Source organism: Olea europaea, unplaced genomic scaffold (assembly GCF_002742605.1).
Source record: "Olea europaea var. sylvestris unplaced genomic scaffold, O_europaea_v1 scaffold921, whole genome shotgun sequence".
Classification (NCBI taxonomy): Eukaryota; Viridiplantae; Streptophyta; class Magnoliopsida; order Lamiales; family Oleaceae; genus Olea; species Olea europaea.
In genome coordinates this window covers 136,899-156,751 of record NW_019267693.1, presented here as the reverse complement: position 1 = coordinate 156,751, position 19,853 = coordinate 136,899, and the positions used below count along the sequence as shown (strand labels likewise).

Genomic DNA, 19,853 nt, shown 5'->3' with positions numbered 1-19,853 from the left:
CTGAGAATTGTCAATTGAATAGGTTTGATTAGTATAATTTTCTACCTAGAAAATATTGCAATTTTGGATATTTTAGTGTTCATTTTACTTTATTTTTCATGAAAATTATCAATTAAAGAGATATAATTTGTTATAATTAGGGATAGAATTTGTTTCAATTGTCCAAAAAAAGAAAAAAAATACTTGAAAACCAAAAATTACCAAACCCATGGGAAAATCAATTCCTCAAAAAGGTGGAAAATGGGGGTTACCAAGAAAATTTGATCAATCAAACATGTAAAAAGATAAAAAAATGTAATTTAGTTTCCTACTTTCACGAAAAATTTGTGCAATCAAACATGGCCTAAATGTTTCTATGATTGCAATTTCACCATCAATTTCTCAGTTATTCATAGATCAAACTCAGATTAATGACAAAAAATTATCTTCCCTTCAGCCATATTCGAAAAAAAAAATGCACTATTAGTTTTCAATTCTTTACTCTAATAACAAGTTCGGGTCGTGATTATTGGTTATAATTGTACAATAAATCCATAATAATGAAAATATCTAAAATCTTTGTCAAATTATCACGTGATCCTTTACGGGCATACCAACACTTCAAATTTTGAGCACCGGATTAAGTCATGATGCGAAACTCATTGTTTTTGGGGAATTGATTTTTAAACACACTTTTCTCCACACATTTTATAAACTTCACGTCCTTAAAAAGTAAATTATCTTTTATGTTTCTCAATAATTTTCTCTAACTTTTTAACCCCCTCTCTAGGAATTTTTTTTTTATAAAATCACTTCCACGTAAAACACTCACAAGTTAAAATACTATTAGTTATCCCAATTTCTTTTTCAATCACATTCTCTCAATAAAATATTTTTTTTCTCATAAATTCAAGTCTTTTTAAAAAAAAAATAATTTCAATCACACATCTTATATATATATAAAATCAACTTTCACCAAACCTAGGGTTAAAAAGGGCTCAATAGGTGCTCAAAATGCAAAGAGTGTGATTATTTGAATAATAATTGTCAAGTTATTTAAAAATCACTTGAATTAATCAAATTCAAATACAAATAATTGGTGGGGATTAACGCGTTAATTGTCCCAGTAATCACTGAATTTATGTCTATCTTCGACTGCTTATTTTTGGACATTACTCATTGAAATGATATCCGTTACTCTAACAAAATTGTAACATATCACACAAAATACCCAAGTGGCATAATTTACGCACACGAAATTGCCATGTAAGAAAAATGCATCTTTGATTGCTCGTTGCACTTTAAAAAACGTTTTTGATTATTTACTATACTTTTAAAAACGTATCCGACTGCTTATTATATTTTTAAAAACATCTTTAATTGCTCACTATACTTTAAAGTGGTTGAGTTTTGGCAACTAAAATTATAAAATTGATCGTTTACGTCGACCTATCCTAGAAATTTTAGAATGATGTTCCAAATATCATTTTATGCAACAAAATAATTTAGTAACATGTTACAATGGAATGTTTCAAGATATTTTGCAATATATTTGAGTTTTATTACAATTCTTTCCCTTTTTGATCTATAATCTAAATTAACAGCAAGAAAAAATTTTGATGACAAATTTTAACAAAAATATGTATGATATTCATCACAAAAATTCATAATCTACACGAATGTTTCTATTGGATTTTTTTTTAAATTTATTTATAGTTTTTGGCATATATTTTTGGCTGCACATAAAAATTGGATGGTTTTTGGTGTATATTTTTGCTTTTAATGTAGATTATAGATTTTTCTGATGAATGTCATATGTATTTTTGTTAAAATTAGTTATCAGAGTCATCAATATTTTCTTACTGTTAATGTAGATTATATATCAAACATGAAAAGAATAGTAATTAAATCAAGTATATTACAAAATATCTTGAAACATTCTTTTGTAACACGTTGCAAATTTTTTTGTTGTATGAAAATAATACTTAGAATAGCATTTCTAAATTTTCAAGATAGCTGGACGTTAGTTTTACAAGTTTAGTGGCTATAATTTGACATTTTTAAAGTGTAATGAATAATTAAAGACGTATTTAATAAATAAATAAAAACGTCTTTAAAAGTATGGTGATCAATTAAAGACGTCCTTTTTTATGTGACAATTTGGTACGATGTGAGTTACGCAATTTGTACATGCCGTCAACTATGTCACCAATTTAGTCAGAATGTTATAATGGATGTTATGTTAGTGAATAACTCTAATATTTTGATAAATTTAATAATTAAAATTCCACATTTGAAATTTCAATGAACATTCGAAAGTACAGATATAAATTCAGTGATTATTGAGACAATTGACTCGTGAATGACGAATTCTAGCACTACCTTTTTTCTTCATTGCTTATTGATAGGGCAAAAATAAGTGGCTTAACTAAGCCAGCTACTTCCACTGCAAAGTCCCACTTTTCTCTCTTTTACCATACTGTCAGTATATGTATATGTATATGTACATGTATATGTCTATGTGTGTATATATAGTGTACACTATGAGCCCACAATTGTAGGAAGAAATCTATTTTATATATATATATATATAGCCCCACAGTTGATGGAAGAAATCTATTGACCTTGGTACTGAAGAAAAGAACTTTTGAAAGGAAACTTAAGTCCTAGGGTTTTGGATAGCTTAGCACTTTTGAATTGAGATTTTTTTTTTTGGGATTAGATAATTGTTTGTTTTATTTGCGTTGTCATCATTTATATGAAGGATGGAAGCCTTTATTGATGTGATCCTCTACATACGTACCATCTTGTAATTTTTTGTTGAAGCTCATAGCAAAGCAGTCGTCTGTTATACTGTGATTAATGTGGTTTAATTTATCTGTTTTTAAGAGTATCTTTTTATAAATTCGACTGGATTTTTGTTTAATTTATAAAGTTCCTACGGGGAAAGGTAGAAATAGAATTGATATAAATCAGGGAAAATGGCCGATCGTAGTAAGAGCAAGATACGTTTTAGCAGACTTTACTCGTTTTCTTGTTTGCGATCGCCATTCAGAGATAAACATAGTCAAATTGGGCAGAAGGGGTTTTCAAGGGTTGTATATTGTAACGAACCTGATAACCCGGACCAGCTCCAACTTATGTATAGGAGCAATTATGTTTCTACAACCAAATACAACGCGTTTAATTTTATTCCCAAGTCATTGTTTGAGCAGTTTAGGAGGGTGGCAAATTTATATTTTCTTGTTGTAGCTTGTGTTTCGTTTAGTCCCCTGGCACCATACACAGCTACTAGTATTCTCTTCCCTTTGATTGTGGTGATTGGTGCGACAATGGCCAAGGAAGCGGTGGAAGACTGGAGGCGCAGGAAGCAGGTTTTATTTTTATTGCTTTTCTGAGGTTCTCTTCTTTTTGCTTTCGTTTTTCTACCTTCTCACGTGAATTACTCTTTAGTAGTCTTTGAGTACATATTTATGTCAATAGTGCTACATTTTTAAACGATTTGTAAGCAGTCAAATTAGTGTGAATAATTGTTATGTCCCAAAATATATTTTTAAATGGTGAAGCATAGCCTGTGAAATTGGACAATCCGTTCAATGTGCTGAATAATTATTTATTTATTTTTTATAAATGAGACTATGTTCAATGAAGAAGGCAGGAATTAGGTTTCCCTATCAACCATTTATCACCAGTGGCTGTGGTCACAATCAACCTCTTTAGCTTATCGAGCTGTTTCTTTCTCCTGCTGTAGCGTGTTGAGTTTATGCATTTTTTTTCATCGACCCTTTTGCCATTTTATAATTTTTTTGCTTTATTTTCTGTCAGTTGCCAAGGTTGTCGACAATTTAAAACACTCCAAAGAAGATGAGGTTGTAATAGGTAAAAGAATTGAAGAACTTGGTTTGGTTGAAATATGAGTTATCTAATAGAAGTACAGAATTTGGCTTCTTTATTTCTTTATACTTGGAATAGAAAAACTGATAACAACCACTTCAAGCTTGGGACTTGTTTTTAGCCATCTATACTTGGTCCACATATTTAGTTCTTTAGTGCCTAGTACAAAGATAATGTCGTTAATGAAAGTAAAAGTAGTTCATGTCCTTATATCATTCTGTAAACTTATTGATTAGCATAGACTTTAGTAGCATAACTAATTTGTTGAGTTCTGTTCTCTAAAGCTCAGCACCATAATATTCCATTATACGTGCTTTTGTTTGCTAGAGTTCAAATTTTTATTTTGTTTGTTCTTTTTCATATGGCATAGTTTTGTGTATGGTGATTCATTAAATTCTTTTCAGGATATTGAGGCCAATAATAGGAAGGTCGAAGTTTATGAAAGGAATCATAATTTTCAAGAAACCAGATGGAAGAAATTACGAGTTGGGGATCTTGTTAAGGTATATAAGAATGAATATTTTCCTGCGGATCTGCTGCTGCTTTCATCAAGCTATGAGGATGGGATTTGTTATGTGGAAACTATGAATCTAGATGGAGAGACTAATCTGAAGCTGAAGCATGCTTTAGATGTTACAGCTTCTCTGCATGATGACAATTCTTTTCAGCAATTTAAGGCAGTTATCAAATGTGAGGACCCAAATGAAGATTTGTACACATTCGTTGGAACTCTGCTCTACGATGGTCAGCAGCATCCTCTATCGGTGCAACAGATGCTTCTAAGAGATTCTAAACTGCGGAATACTGATTATATCTATGGAGTGGTTGTTTTTACGGGTCATGACACAAAAGTTATGCAGAATGCTACAGATCCTCCTTCTAAGAGGAGCAAGATCGAGAAAAAAATGGATAAAATAATATACATCCTTTTTAGTACGTTAATTTTGATATCTTTTATAGGATCTTTCTTTTTTGGAATTCAGACTAAGAACGATATTGTTGGTGGAAAGTTAAAGAGGTGGTATCTTCAACCAGACAAGACGACTGTGTTTTATGACCCAAAAAGAGCAGTGCTTGCCGCATTTTTTCATTTCTTGACTGGGCTTATGTTGTATGGATCTTTGATTCCAATATCACTGTATGTGTCCATCGAAGTTGTAAAGGTTTTACAGTGTATTTTTATTAATCAAGACCAGGATATGTATTATGAGGATACAGATAAGCCAGCACGTGCAAGGACTTCCAATTTGAATGAGGAACTTGGTCAAGTTGATACAATCCTTTCTGATAAAACGGGGACTCTGACATGCAATTCAATGGAGTTTGTTAAATGTACGATAGCCGGCATAGCTTATGGTCGTGGCATGACAGAAGTAGAGAGGGCACTAGCAAAGAGAAAAGGGAAGGCAGTACCTGACTCTGGAAACATTTCCTCTTATGTTCAAGGGTCTAGCAATGGCCACACAGGCTCGAGAAAATCAGTCAGAGGTTTTAACTTCAAAGATGAGCGCATTATGAATGGTCATTGGGTTGATGAACCTCATGCAGATGTGATACAGAAGTTCTTTAGGGTGCTAGCTCTCTGCCATACAGCCATTCCTGATGTCAATCAAGAATCTGGTGAAATTTCCTATGAAGCTGAATCACCAGATGAAGCTGCCTTTGTCATAGCTGCAAGGGAACTTGGCTTTGAGTTCTTTGAAAGAACCCAAACTAGCATCTCTTTGCATGAATTTGATCATCAGAGTGGCAGAAAGATTGACAGGTACGATCCCTTTGAAATTTTTGATGTTCATTTCTTTCTGTAATTCTTCTATTGTGATGTTAGCATGAAAGTGTAAAGATATTATTGATAGATTTGGAATTCTTAAGCCTAAATCATGCAGTAGACTACCTACTCAATTAATTTGTACCCACCATTATGGGATACAAGACCGATATCCTCACTACTGCCTATTCAATAAATTTGTACCCACCTTTATGGGATACAAGGCTGTTTAAGTCACTGTATCCTCATTAGTCGTTATTGCCAATGCCCCAGCCAACGCATAACACAACTGCAGATCATCTATGCAATGTAGCATATCTGTTCTAAAAAATGATAACAGACACGAGCAACTACCCAAATTGCTTGAAACACTGCAATGTAGTAGTTACACGGTCAACTGATGTGGACCATGGAATATTTCACATAATACCAATATATAGGGTCATGCTAAAAGTTTGGGAACATATGGTCTTATTTTTTGGACTTTGGGTAAACCAACTGTTGAGAGAAGAAGCTAAATGATCTAAATAATGTGTTTTGACTACAATGGTAAAAAGATACAGCTATCTAAATTAAAAGAGATCAAGATTCTTGTGATATCATATAACTTAATCTTTTTCTGATGAAAATTAATAGTTTTTTATATGAAAGGATTGTAATCTTATCTAGTATTAATCTTGATGATATTGGAGTTAACCGCTAGCATTTTAGCTGGCTATTTGGAGTACCTTTAATAGGGATGTATGCAAATTGTTTGTATTGGGTGAGTGATGAAGAGCTGGTGTGCATTTTGAATAATTTTAGGACAATACCATTATATAACGGAATGTTATATCACTCGCATTAACTTACTCCAAGAACAAGAAAATCTAAAAAAACAAATAGACATGGTTCTATCGATATAACTATGTCCTTGGGCAATTAGCGCAATCCTTTACGAATAGGAATGTGGAGAGTACAAACAGATTCTTAGATGACAAATGAATTCCACACCTATTATTATAACTAAGAGCTAATCCTTATTGGTGGTTCCAATAAGCTAGTCCAAATTTGTTGTGCTTTGAAAAACGCAGTCCATAGTCAGTGGCCTTGTGCCTAAAGAATAGAAAGCATAATCCATTATAATTTTTTGTTCCTGGAGAGTCTCCCATTTTGCTTCTGAATGAATCTGCTTGTTATTGTAATAACTAGAGCTTCTTCATTCTACTAACTGAACTCAAGCAGTAAAAAACAGTATCTTTTATTTTTATATGTCTTTGATATCATGTTATGGCATTTTTACAGATCATATAAGCTTCTTCATATCTTAGAGTTCAGCAGTGCTCGGAAAAGAATGTCTGTAATTGTAAAGAATGTAGAAAACCAGTTGCTGCTCCTATGCAAGGGTGCAGACAGGTTCCCCCTAAACACAGTACTCTTCTCTTTTTACAGTGCAAACATGGTATAAATCTTTCATTTTCCTGTTTCTTTGGTCGTGTGCCTCTATTCCATCCAGTGTGATGTTCGAACGGCTCTCAAGAAATGGACAAGATTTTGAAGCTACAACAAGGGATCATATTAAAGAATATGCTGAAGCAGGTTTACGAACTTTAGTTATTGCATATCGTGAGCTTAATGAAGAAGAGATTAGGTTGTGGGAGGAAGAGTTTCTGAAGGCCCAGACTTCTCTAAATGTGGATCGAGATGCAATGGTAGATGCAGCTGCTGATAAGATTGAAAGAAACTTAATTCTCCTAGGTGCTACGGCCGTCGAAGATAAACTACAGAAAGGGGTCAATATAAAACTTGCTATCTTGTTGTTTCCATCTCATTTGCTATTTTCCAGGTTTTGTAAATTTCAAGTTAATGTGTGTACATTGCTAACGACTCTTGATCTATGCTTGTATCTGGTGTGAAGGTTCCTGAATGCATTGACAAGCTTGCAGAGGCTGGAATTAAGATGTGGGTCATTACTGGTGACAAGATGGAGACAGCAATAAACATTGGGTAAGGGTGACATGCTTCATTGTTGTCACATCTTCTTCTTCTTCTTCTTCAGTTCATTTTTAATCTGTAATACAATGCATCCTGCAGATATGCTTGTAGCTTACTTAGAGATGACATGAAGCAAATTGTAGTTACCCTAGACTCTCCAGAAATAAATGAATTAGAAAAACAAGGAGACAAGGAAGCTATTGCGAAGGTACAGAATTCTAAAATTCTTGTTTCATGATTGTCAATTTTATGGTCTTTGATGGGGTCAACTATCTCAGGCTTTGAGTGTGAGCATATCAAAACAAATAAGTGAAGGAAATTCACAACTCCGTTTGTCTAAAGGAAGTTCTATCTCCTTTGGTTTGATAATTGATGGCAAGTCATTATCGTTTGCTCTCAACAAGAATTTGGAGGATTCATTTTTGGATCTTGCAATCAATTGTTCATCTGTTATATGCTGTCGCTCCACACCTAAACAGAAAGCTCTTGTATGTGCTGTCATCATGCCCATTTCTATATCACCAGAAATTTTTTGCTCTAAACTTGTTCAACACCTATATAATCTGACAGTGCTGTTGAAGATGTTCAGGTGACTAGATTGGTAAAAAAGGGAATAGGCAAGACAACCTTAGCAATTGGTGATGGGGCAAATGATGTAGGCATGCTTCAAGAGGCTGATATTGGGGTTGGCATCAGTGGTGTTGAAGGCATGCAGGTCATCTCCACTTTTGCTTCCATTAATATTTTCCTTTCAGGCTTCTTGGAGGTTAAAATAAATCCAAGTATCAAATTCGGCCATTCCTAGATTCTTTCCTGCTATGTTATCAATGGTTAATTAACTGTTTTACTATTTTATTTCCCTTTGAAGGACTTTTATATCTTTGTATATCAGCGCACACAGGCTGCTTTGATTGATAATTTTATGTGAAATAAGAATTAGAAGTATCTAACATCAGATTTGATGGAAGAGTTCAATTATCAACTTGCGTATCTCTCTCTCTCTCTCTCTCTCATGTTTCAGTTAGGGAGCCTAATTATCCATGCGTTTGTGTGTATTGTTTTTTGTCTGATTTAGTGCATAGCCAGTGTGGAATAAGAAGAGATGCTTCAAGAATCCCAAAGAAGGAATGGGAAAACAGGAGTTTTCACAAATCAAACTTCAATATATGATGTTTGACATTTAGCCCTTGTTTGAGCCCCATTTTGGGAGAAAAAATGAATTTTTGAATAGTGTATTGATGGGAAATGTGTGATTAAAAAATAAGGAAAAATTTTCGATTTACGTGTAATATTATTTTATTGAAGAATTAGTGGTTGAAATGATGTCAAAACAAGGTTAAAAATGCATATTTTCAAAAGAATGAGACTCAAACAAGGGCTTAAATTGGATAAGATCAATTGATTCAGTGCGGAATAAGAAGAGATGCTTCAAGAATCCCAAAGAAGGAATGGGAAAACAGGAGATTTCACAAATCAAACCTCAATATATGATGTTTGACATTTAAATTGGATAAGATCATTTGATTTTAAAGACTGAGGGATTTTAAATTATTTTGAAGCTTGATATAATTAAAGATATTATTTAATTCCTTATGGTATATAGTCTGTCATGTACGCATTTTTACGTGCTTGTATCAGGTCTGAGCTAGAGATTACTCTCATCGTTCTTATTTTCCTCGATTCCTAGTCAAAATCCTCCTGAAATCTTGCTATGAGACTTTTTAAAATGCTTGTTTGTAAAATGTCCTCTTTCATTGCCTGGATGCTTATTTTGAAAATTTTGGTTGATATCATATTGACATTCTAATCAGGCTGTGATGTCAAGTGATTTCTCCATAGCCCAGTTCCGGTTTCTTGAGCGTCTCTTGTTGGTTCATGGCCACTGGTGTTACAGACGAATATCTATGATGGTAATTATTTTAATTTCATTTTTCTCCCATTTCATAAGAATTAGAGTGAAATTTGTCAAATTTCTTTATGATGACAAACAGAAATAACTCTTTCAGTTTGTAGCTTGCTATATCTATATAATACTCTAATTTTATTTTCCTACTCTCTTCAGTGGAAGTGGGAAGAAAGACATTTAACGTTAACTTTAGAGTTGTCATTTTTTGGGTCCTTGAAGGCGAAGCCCCCCAAAAAAAAAAAAAATTCCATTACAAAAGCCATTTGCTATGTCAAAGAAAATAATAATAATAAAAAAAAAAAAGTTGTTGAAATTTGTTATTGTCGCCTAATTCTTACATCTTTCTTATGGAACTAGTGCAGATATGCTATTTTTTTTACAAGAACATTGCATTTGGGTTCACTTTATTTTGGTTCGAGGCTTATGCTTCGTTCTCTGGCAAACCTGCTTATAATGATTGGTACATGTCTTTCTACAACGTATTCTTCACTTCACTTCCCGTGATTGCTCTTGGTGTTTTTGATCAGGACGTATCTGCACGACTCTGTCTTAAGGTAATAAACATATATTTCAACTGCTCCATTATTCAACAGAACTTTGATAATAATCTTAACTGTGTAGAAATTTGTTCATTTTCACTAAATTTTCTATTTGCGATCCTCTTGTGTTTTTTTATGACATTAAGATGGATATGATATATATTGTGATTGGCATTTGATGCACAGTATCCTGTGTTATATAAAGAGGGAGTGCAGAACGTTTTCTTCAGTTGGCCGCGCATTCTTGGCTGGATGTTTAACGGTGTTATTAGTTCCATGATCATCTTTTTCTTCACAACAAATGCCGTCGCTAATCAGGCTTTCCGGAGAGATGGTCATGTTGTTGATTATGAAGTGCTTGGGGTTATGATGTATACTTGTGTGGTGTGGACAGTGAACTGTCAAATGGCGATATCTATTAACTACTTCACTTGGATCCAGCACTTCTTCATCTGGGGAAGCATCGCTTTCTGGTATGCATTTCTAGTGATGTACGGTGCTGTGTCTCCTATAATATCTACAACGGCGTACCAAGTTCTCGTGGAAGCCTGCGCTCCAAGTCCTTTTTACTGGCTGGTTACACTTCTGGTCGTCATGTCCTCTCTATTACCATATCTTTCATACAGGACTTTACAAATTCAATTTCAACCTATGATCCATGACATTATTCAAAGACTAAGGTCTGAAGGCTCAGAAACAGAAATTCCTGGGGAGTTGTCTCTTGGAAGCAAGGACAAATTAGCGCTAGTAGAGGATAAATTGAGAGACAGAGAGTCACTGCTACAGTAAAATGTAGCAAAGTTGAAGTCAGTTCACAGTCCTAATGTAGATTCAATGTATTATAGAAGTATATGTAAGATATTTTAACCTCAATTTTCTTCGGGGTTAGTATTTCCTCCCAATTGCTTCAACATATAATAGTTTCTTATGTATAGCCCTCAGGAAGCTAGCAAGTCTCCATGTATGATGTGTTGGGACTTGTTTGTTTGTTTCCTATTGTTGGGCCTACAGCTTATAATCACTACCAAACAAGCACTAAATTACAAAGAAGTGATTAATGTGAATTATGGATTATGCTTTTGTAGATTAACTAGCGAAAAAGACCTTCACCCCTCAAAACTAGAGGTGTTGTAAAGTGGGTCGATACGTCCATGGGCTACATTTGTCTGTAAGCCTGCCTATAAAGGGGCCAGACTGCTCTCTAGCCCACGATCTGAAAATGTTACTGTTGGGCTTGGACAGTTTAGCCTACCATGGCCCAGGACCTGAATTAACTGGGCCTTGTATCTCAATATGATTACACAAATAATTTTAACACTAACAACCATTATAACAAGAAGTCCATCATTTCATCAAGTCCTGCAAAATTGGTCCTAGCTTTTCTTTCAAACAATCTCCCTTGGTGGTCAAAATTTGAAGAGAATCAATCAAACAATTGCATATATGTACAATAATCAACAAAGTTACAATTTTTTATTTTACGTGGTCTACGATTAGACTATTCAATCCTTTATGTCGTGCTTTCTTTTCATTCATCCCGTTACTTAATTATCTGATCACTACACAATTTACAACTTCATATTGACGTGTTCACTTATATCACGGTAATTTATATAAATTGTAGACTTTAATTTTATGCAATATTCAAATTGATTTGGTGTGCTGTTTTCACTCATTTCACTACCTTTCTAGAAAGTCAACCATTTTGGCATGTTAGATTCTCATGAGCCCGAATTTTGCTCCCCAAAGCATATGTATGTAATTCCATTTACAGTCACTTTCTATCGTAATCGCCCTACATGACATATATTTGACGGTTAGTAATTGAATGCATTAATGTAATAATTTTTTTATTGCCTTATGCTTCAAATCATTAACCGTCACTTATGACAATTGCGGTAGTGAAAGACTGCAAATAGCATTATTTATCTAAATTGGCGGCTTCCATTCATAGACTTCCAGAATGGTCAACTGTAATAATCAAATTTGGATGATCATTTTGTTGTTTATTTAATTCAAATGAGATATTATTAATCAATAATAGCGACAAATCAAGTAATTGACATTAAAGTAGTGGAGTAAAATCAGGAAGCCCACGTATGGAGTGACATCGTTAACCGTATTAACCAAGTAAAGCTCCTCCAACTAATACCGTCAAATTCGCCGTCAACACACTTCCTCAGATACATTTTCCCTCCCCAAACCCTCGTATATAAGCATCTTCCTTCATCTCCATTTTCATCTCTCTCTCTATACATACACATAAGACACACAGAAGTGACTGATTGGGACGAAGAATATGAGCAGTGGGCAAGAGGATATTAGTATCTGCCCTAGCTTCAATTGCTATTCAGCTGATGGACTGGCACAAATCGCAGTGAAGGTTACGAAGGAGAACACAAACGATGCCGTGGGGAATGAATATGACAAGGATAATTACGACGAGGATTTTGAGTTTGCTTTTGTACGTGAGAATCAGGAAGTTTTAAACGGCGACATCAAAATCAAGCCGATTTTCCCTATATTTAATCGAGATATTTTGGTGAATAGCGATGAAAAGCGTTTGGAATCTTCTGATCAGGTGGAGGATATTAGAATTCCGTTAAATAAATTATTTATCGAAGATAGTGTTGAGAAGGAGCGTGAGATTCCTTCGTCGTCGTCATCGGAAGCAGATGAATTGGAGAGCGTACCACCGGGAAAGTACTGTGTATGGAGGCCAAAGGTGGCGGAGCCATCGCCGAGCCGATGTCGGAAAAGCAAGTCCACTGGATCCGGTTCGAGGAGGTGGAAGCTGTGCGATTTGATGCGACGAAGCAATAGCGACGGCAAGGACTCTTTCGTCTTTTTAACGCCAAAGCACCGGGAAGAGAAACCGAAGAAGATTGAGAACTCGAAAAAATCAAAAGCGAAAGGAACTGCCCTATACGGCGGCGGCACGCCGGGATCACCGTCAGCTCACGAAGCGCATTATATACGGAATAGAGCAATTAAGGAAGAGAATAAGAAGAAATCGTATTTACCGTACAGACGAGACCTCGTAGGGTTCTTCGCTAATGTCAACGGTTTGGGCAGGAGTTTTGCACCGTCCTGAGAAGGCCGATGGTTGTACCTTCAGTTCAAAGGCGGTACATTATCAAAATCTTTGTTTATTAATTTGAAGTTTTTTTTCCATTTTTATCAATAGTTGAAGATATTTTACCTACAAATATTCGATATTTTGTGGATAATTTAATAATTTATCAATCAAGAACATGTGCAAAGAGAGTAAATTGCAGTTTGTTTCTCGAACTGGTCGGCGTTGGATGGTAAATGCAATTGGAAGAAGTGCACCATTGATTAGAAAAACTTATAATTTAATGGCACTGCGATATTAATGCATGTGTATGTAACTTGGTGAAGTTTACGACTTATGAAACACGACAAAATGAATTTAATAATAGAATGAAAAATTTGGTGACAATAAGCCACTTGCTGAAGAGAGTTGGGGTTTGGTGATAGAGACAAAACGCTGAAGTCAGAGCCGTTTAATTTGATCGGGACAATGTCGAAGAGGGTTGGTAAAAAATAGTCATGTCTAATGGTACTAGGATACGAAGGTCTTTATTTAGGATTGAGATTGGCTATTTCTTTGTACAACTTAGGTTATGTAAATTTAAGAGATTGTAACGTGAATTTTTATTTTTACTGTGACAGAATCAATTATTATCATAACATTTTTTTCATGAGGATGATTGTATGATAAACACAATTGAATTTTTGCATAAAATAACTTTTGAACTACACGAAAGGCGTGAGGATTAGGGCACTTGTAGACATATTTATAAAGACGTAGATTACTTGCATTTTGAATATAAAATCTCTATGAAGCTTCACTATTAGCGTTTTCAATTTTGAATATAAAATCTCTATGAAGCTTCACCATTAGCGTTTTCAAGAAAGCACATGCCACATTAAGTTGTGTTGGGTTTTGTAGCAAGAACTCAATTCAGATATGCAATTATAATCCTTTTCATTGCAAGTTACTTTTTTCTACTAAATTTAGAATAAAACAATTAATTACAAGAATATTTATGTTCATCAAAATTGAATTTATCTTGGTTCCTCTCGACTGACACACGGTTCGAAATCAGCTCAAACGGCGATAAGTTGTACATTCCTCCTATTTGACATCCTTCTTTCCACAAGGGCATTTCCTTATTTTGATTTACTAGCTCCGTTGATTTTTGATTATTTTAGGTGCCACTACAAATTTACTTGCCACTTGCACACGTATATTTTTTATTTGCAGGACAGGACGATGACTCTTTACTCTTTCAAATTAATATTGGCATGTTGTTTCATTGAACAAAAGTGGATGAATCTTAGGTTAACAATAAAGGGGACTTTACTCGAATATTTTATTTCACATGTTTAAGCGTAATTTGCGTGACTTATCTACCAGTCACATGGAAGATATTTTGTGATAAAATATGCAAGGCTGGGATATTAGTGTGTTCAAAGAATAGAAAGAAAAAATAAAAATAAAAATCCTTTCACAATGAGAGAGAGAGAGAGAGAGAGAGAGAGAGAGAGAGGTCTACATGCCTACCTTAATTTCTGGAAAAGGTTGACACCCAGTTCAAAGCTGAAGTGCTTATTGGGCTTGATCAGTCCAATTGACAACAATAGGGTGTAATGTGTTTTGGGAATCTGGGGTAATTTATCATCTCTTTCGTGTGTTTATTAGCAAAATAAGAGGTGGTTAATAATTCTATTAATGATAAGTTAAATTGGTTTTCGTCAAGGGAAAAATTTAGATGGAATTTTAATAGATAAATAACTTATTCGGAGATTATGATATTCAAATGAGACGTTTATATTTTACACAAAATTGGACAGTATCATGAGTTCTACCATAAAAGATTAGTTGCCTATGAAATTAGTCTATAATTGTCACAAAAGTTACCGATAATAGAAGTTCTCATTTTCATATTCATGACGTTATCTATCCAAATTAGGTGAAATGGCGCCTTAATTAGTAGAAATTTGTAGGTGCACCTATCCTCCTCGATGTGGAGTGTCAAATTCATTAGGTATGCATATACTAACTTCACACAGAGTTGGTCGAGACAAGTCCTTTCGTAAGGAGCCCACATATGTTTTATTAGAAATGATCACTCTGAAATCTAGAAAATATGTGTGTAACATGTTTGGCTAAGCCTAAAATGATGGTACCACAAGTATTGTACATGTTAGGCTAAGCCTAAAATTATTATTATTATTATTAATTTTTTTTTTGGCATCTACATAATATTTGCAAAAGCAGTAGGCCACAAAAACATGACGGTACCATTCCTAGTGGAATTAGAAACGGGAAAGAAGTTCCTTCTTCAAGCCTGGAAGGAAGTATTATGACAATAAAATGACAACATCCTACTTGTTTTTCCCTAGTAAAATTGTTTTATTGGTAGGTTATGTAATATGTGGGTTCAATAAAACAATGTATGTCGAAATGATGGCTAAACAACGTTGACATGCTAGAATTGCTAAGGCCCCGGACTGCACATATAAATACCCAACATCCCACATCTTAATTTCCATCTCTTTTTTCGACAAATTGTTAGAATTTTTTTGTGGAAATAAAAATTCCCTTTACTAAATGCATGGAAAATCTCGACGAAACTTTTCCCATTGAGTCCAAATTCATAAATGAGAGTGTTTTACTTGACAATTTGCATGGATTAACAACATCAATGGAGTCTAACAATTCATGTAGATCCATCGTCATCAATGGAAGGTGAAACTCTTGATCTTGCCCAAAATTGAAAACAAATTTATTTGTGGTATTTTCTTCCTATGTACGAGTCTTATATGATTGTTCTTTGCACAGCTAGTGACCGAGTCAAAATTTTCATGGAGGGGAAAAAAAATGTTAAACGGGCAAATACGCATATAATAAAAAATTTTGAAATATTGTGGGACTGGAAACTACCTCACCCATGTCTCGTAAATCTTTTTTATTATACTGTCCAAACATTTACCTGAAGTAATGTCTACATTTCTGTTCAATGTTTCCAGACTATTATTTGACACATTGAAAAATAATATTTTTTCAAGAAAAAAAAGGGATTTACTTAGATTTAAAAATGAAAATGAAAAGGTGAAAAAACATGATGAGTAAAATCGTTATGTTCATTATTGTTATCCTTATTCACTGGCAAAACCATTGAAATGCAGGGAAGCAGATAAAATAAAGACAGGCACTACCACTGGAACCAAGTTTTAAGGATAGGACCTTATCCTTCACCGATCACCGGTGCCCCGCATATATTTTATTCAATTTATATCCCCCAATTTTTTTGTAATTTAATTTGTTTCAACATCACAAATTTTATCTGGACTTTATGGTTTGCTTAAGAGTTAGATATTTAACAAAGCTAGGTATTGTTTACTAAGTTCGACTCTGATGTTAAACAATATGAAATTAGTCGGAAGTTGTTTACAATTGTTTTAAATTATAAATAAATATAATTGAGTGATGAATAAGTCCATGAAATATATGAATAAAAAATAGTTTAATCGATTAAACAAAGAACGAAAAAATATATAGTGAAAATTTAAATGATCTATGTCAGCAAGAACCGAGCGTGCAAATGAAAAGTTGAAAACTAACTTGGTTCATTTTAAATGTTAGGGCCAACTTACTACTGGAACAATGATTCGAAAACTAATAGTGCATAAAAATGAATAACGATATCTAGTATTAGTCTAAATTCTACATTGTACGATTCAATTAAATGAGTCATCTGACTTTGCATTTAAAAATGACTCCGTCATTTAATAATTGCCACATAGATTGGCGCTTAATACCAATGGAAAGCATTACTCATAAAAAAATAAACCAATAATATCCATTCAAAGAGGCATGACGATTGGCCATTGCATGCACGTTCATACAAAGGCCTATCACAAAACTCTCCCATATCCCATGAGAAAATTAAATCTCTAGCGTCCAAACTTGATCTGCAACATTAGAAGCTGTTATTTCATCAGCTTTCACTTTCATTATCCAATGCAGCCTATATCCTTAAGTGGTTGAGTTATAAAGGCAGAAAGTTGTATGGTGCGGTGCACAATGTCGACCGTTAACGGGTGCGCTCTTACTTCTCTCATTCCCACCGCACAATCTTCTTCATCCCTCAAGAGACGTCCCATCGTAGTCTGTCAAGCGTTGTCTAATTCTCCTCCGAGTCTCATTCAAAACAAGCCTGTTTTTGCTGCTCCTGCTCCTATCATCCACCCTATTTTGGTACTATACTTTATTAACTAACTATCCCAATTGACTCGATAATGTTAAGAAAAAGAGTCTTGTTCGTTATAGTGTTCAATGCTGAGACAAGACATCAATTTTTGATAGTATAAAATTAAAAATTTTAATAACTGTCAAGCGTTGTCTAATTCTCCTCCGAGTCTCATTCAAAACAAGCCTGTTTTTGCTGCTCCTGCTCCTATCATCCACCCTATTTTGGTACTATACTTTATTAACTAACTATCCCAATTGACTCGATAATGTTAAGAAAAAGAGTCTTGTTCGTTATAGTGTTCAATGCTGAGACAAGACATCAATTTTTGATAGTATAAAATTAAAAATTTTAATACAACCTTAGACTCGGGGTTGTTTTATTTTTTCAGAGGTTGTTTTTGTGCATGTGTATTAAAATTGAGAAATTGCAGACGGAAGACATGGGGAAGGAGTACGAGGAAGCCATTGCTGGACTTCAGAAACTTCTCAGGTTTGTAATGTTTAACATCTTTGGATAAAGTGGAACCCACATTAGCCATGTTGGGTTTTTCCTTTATTTTCAATTTGATTTTGCAAGAAAAGATTAGCAGTGACGATGGATCGAATTACAACATTTTATTGAGAAGAATTTCATCTTTATTAAGCTTGAATTTGATGCAGTGAGAAGGGAGAATTGGGACCAGTGGCTGCAGCAAAAATTGATCAAATTAAAGCAGAATTGGCAACAGCGGACAAAACTACAGTTTCCAGCACTGTTGAGCAGCTGAAAAATGGTTTTGTCCACTTCAAAAGAGAAAAATATGAGTAAGCTACTCGAACCAAATTAAGCAACAAATACAAACTAAACGTCATTTTTAATAAATTTGGAATTTTGGTCTACGTCTTTTGGGACATATTATGAAGGAAAAATGAACAAAGATTTTTAAGAAAGAAGGACGAAAATCTAATTTTTTCTTTTTTGCCCAATTTAGGAAAAATCCAGCCTTGTATGGTGAACTTGCCAAAGGCCAGAGTCCAACGGTACATAATTAATTATACAGTAGCTCATTGAATATTTCTGATTTAGAACTACATTTTTTTTTTTTTGGCCTTCAATTTATCTTAAAATAATTGATGAAATGATTCAACATGGAAGTATATGGTGTTCGCTTGCTCTGATTCGCGTGTCTGCCCATCACACGTCCTGAATTTGCACCCGGGAGAGGCATTCATGGTCCGAAACATTGCCAACATGGTCCCTGCCTATGACAAGGTTACTTTAAAGTTTTTGTAATAAGTTACTTTCACTTTTTTTTTTTTTTTTGAAGAAAAAAATGGATTTGAATATTATGTGTTGCAACAGGTCAGATACTCTGGAGTTGGGTCTGCCATTGAGTATGCTGTTCTGCACCTCAAGGTTGATACAAATTACGAAAATTTTACACTTTTTTGTGATAATTTCTTGTTTATTTGAAATTTAGAAAAAATTCGAAACCTGGGATTCTCAGAAGACCAACAAATGAAATATTCTTTGACAGGTCAAGGAAATTATAGTCATTGGACACAGTGCCTGTGGAGGAATCAAGGGGCTCATGTCTCTTTCAGATGATGGTTCCACCTCCACGTAAGTCCAAAAATGGATTTCTCACTTTTAAAGACGAGGCTTTTGTCTCACACGGTTGATGCTCGCAGTGATTTCATCGAAGACTGGGTGAAGATCGGTTTACCTGCAAAGGCCAAGGTAAAGGCCGAGCTCGGTGATGCACCTTTTGCTGATCAGTGTGGACTATGTGAGAAGGTAAAAGATGAATTGTTGGAGAACATCAATTTTACAATTCGTATGCTCTTTTTCATCTTTTTTCGATGCGAAATTTATCAAACATGCTTTTATTATGGAAAAATGCAACAGGAAGCAGTGAACGTGTCACTTGGGAACCTGCTGAGTTATCCCTTTGTTAGAGAAGGATTGGTGAAGAAAACTCTGGCACTAAAGGGTGGATACTATGATTTTGCTAAAGGAAGTTTTGAACTGTGGGGGCTGGAATTTGCTCTTTCTCCATCACTCTCTGTATGAACAAATTAATCTCTGTTCCCCATCCAGATTTTGGCGTCAAAATTGTAATCTTAATTAATAATAAGTGTAATGGAGAACAATTGTGTCTGTCTGGAGAGCAAGTGTTGCATCCCAGTTATATTTATTAAACTTTTTTGGTTTTTTAGGTAAAAGATGTGGCCACCATACTGCATTGGAAGCTCTACTAAAATTCTGCAAACATACATGGGGCTCTCTCATAACATAATGCTTGTTCTTACGTTCAAGTATCAATAAATTTCTCAATTTTTGTTCAATTACAACTAATTGTTAGTGCTTACGGGTGACATTCAGCCCCTATTCGGTTTGGCAGAAAAAGTAGATCAAGAAATCAAAATCAAAATCAAGAACTCATTTTAATCACATATTCTTAGGATCCACAACTTATCAAAAAGTAGATACAAAATCCTAAATCAAAATCAACAATTAATTTTAAT

At 34.3% G+C, this 19,853-nt stretch overlaps 3 protein-coding genes across 5 annotated transcripts; all 3 read left to right on the top strand.

The window, feature by feature from the left end:
• The first annotated feature begins 2,477 nt into the window (after positions 1-2,477).
• On the top strand, positions 2,478-11,124 carry LOC111392336 (probable phospholipid-transporting ATPase 8). Of its 2 annotated transcripts, none has more exons than XM_023017662.1 (11): positions 2,478-3,353; positions 4,278-5,638; positions 6,926-7,036; positions 7,137-7,413; positions 7,539-7,627; positions 7,715-7,823; positions 7,894-8,103; positions 8,205-8,330; positions 9,427-9,525; positions 10,049-10,075; positions 10,247-11,124. In XM_023017662.1, exons 1-11 carry the CDS (start codon positions 2,961-2,963, stop codon positions 10,847-10,849), a joined length of 3,405 nt encoding a protein of 1,134 aa, XP_022873430.1. In that variant the 5' UTR covers positions 2,478-2,960; the 3' UTR covers positions 10,850-11,124. The 2 variants fall into 2 exon arrangements, with proteins under 2 accessions (XP_022873430.1, XP_022873429.1); XM_023017661.1 differs by having other exon boundaries at positions 2,480-3,353; positions 9,884-10,075.
• A 1,075-nt stretch (positions 11,125-12,199) lies between these two features.
• On the top strand, positions 12,200-13,351 carry LOC111392349. Its single transcript, XM_023017683.1, has one exon. The coding sequence runs from the start codon at positions 12,360-12,362 to the stop codon at positions 13,152-13,154; it is 795 nt and encodes a 264-aa protein (XP_022873451.1). The 5' UTR covers positions 12,200-12,359; the 3' UTR covers positions 13,155-13,351.
• Positions 13,352-17,148: 3,797 nt separating this feature from the next.
• On the top strand, positions 17,149-19,673 carry LOC111392343 (carbonic anhydrase, chloroplastic-like). Of its 2 annotated transcripts, none has more exons than XM_023017666.1 (10): positions 17,149-17,351; positions 17,777-17,835; positions 18,006-18,149; positions 18,317-18,365; positions 18,481-18,597; positions 18,688-18,741; positions 18,863-18,948; positions 19,017-19,122; positions 19,234-19,392; positions 19,545-19,673. In XM_023017666.1, the coding sequence occupies exons 1-10, from the start codon at positions 17,163-17,165 to the stop codon at positions 19,584-19,586; spliced, it is 1,005 nt and encodes a 334-aa protein (XP_022873434.1). In that variant the 5' UTR covers positions 17,149-17,162; the 3' UTR covers positions 19,587-19,673. The 2 variants fall into 2 exon arrangements, with proteins under 2 accessions (XP_022873434.1, XP_022873435.1); XM_023017667.1 differs by lacking the exon at positions 17,149-17,351 and adding an exon at positions 17,479-17,570.
• The last annotated feature ends 180 nt before the right edge of the window (positions 19,674-19,853 follow it).

Bases quoted from the DNA above. Each gene is read 5' to 3' on its own strand.
- LOC111392336 (XM_023017661.1), top strand. From the start codon at position 2,961: ATGGCCGATCGTAGTAAGAGCAAGATACGTTTTAGCAGACTTTACTCG. The intron at 7,824-7,893 runs GTACAGAATTCT...CAACTATCTCAG, and splicing joins ACAAGGAAGCTATTGCGAAG to GCTTTGAGTGTGAGCATATC. The intron at 9,526-9,883 runs GTAATTATTTTA...GAACTAGTGCAG, and splicing joins ACAGACGAATATCTATGATG to ATATGCTATTTTTTTTACAA.
- LOC111392349 (XM_023017683.1), top strand. From the start codon at position 12,360: ATGAGCAGTGGGCAAGAGGATATTAGTATCTGCCCTAGCTTCAATTGC.
- LOC111392343 (XM_023017666.1), top strand. From the start codon at position 17,163: ATGGTGCGGTGCACAATGTCGACCGTTAACGGGTGCGCTCTTACTTCT. The intron at 18,150-18,316 runs GTAAGCTACTCG...TGCCCAATTTAG, and splicing joins TTCAAAAGAGAAAAATATGA to GAAAAATCCAGCCTTGTATG. The intron at 18,949-19,016 runs GTAAGTCCAAAA...TGATGCTCGCAG, and splicing joins GATGATGGTTCCACCTCCAC to TGATTTCATCGAAGACTGGG.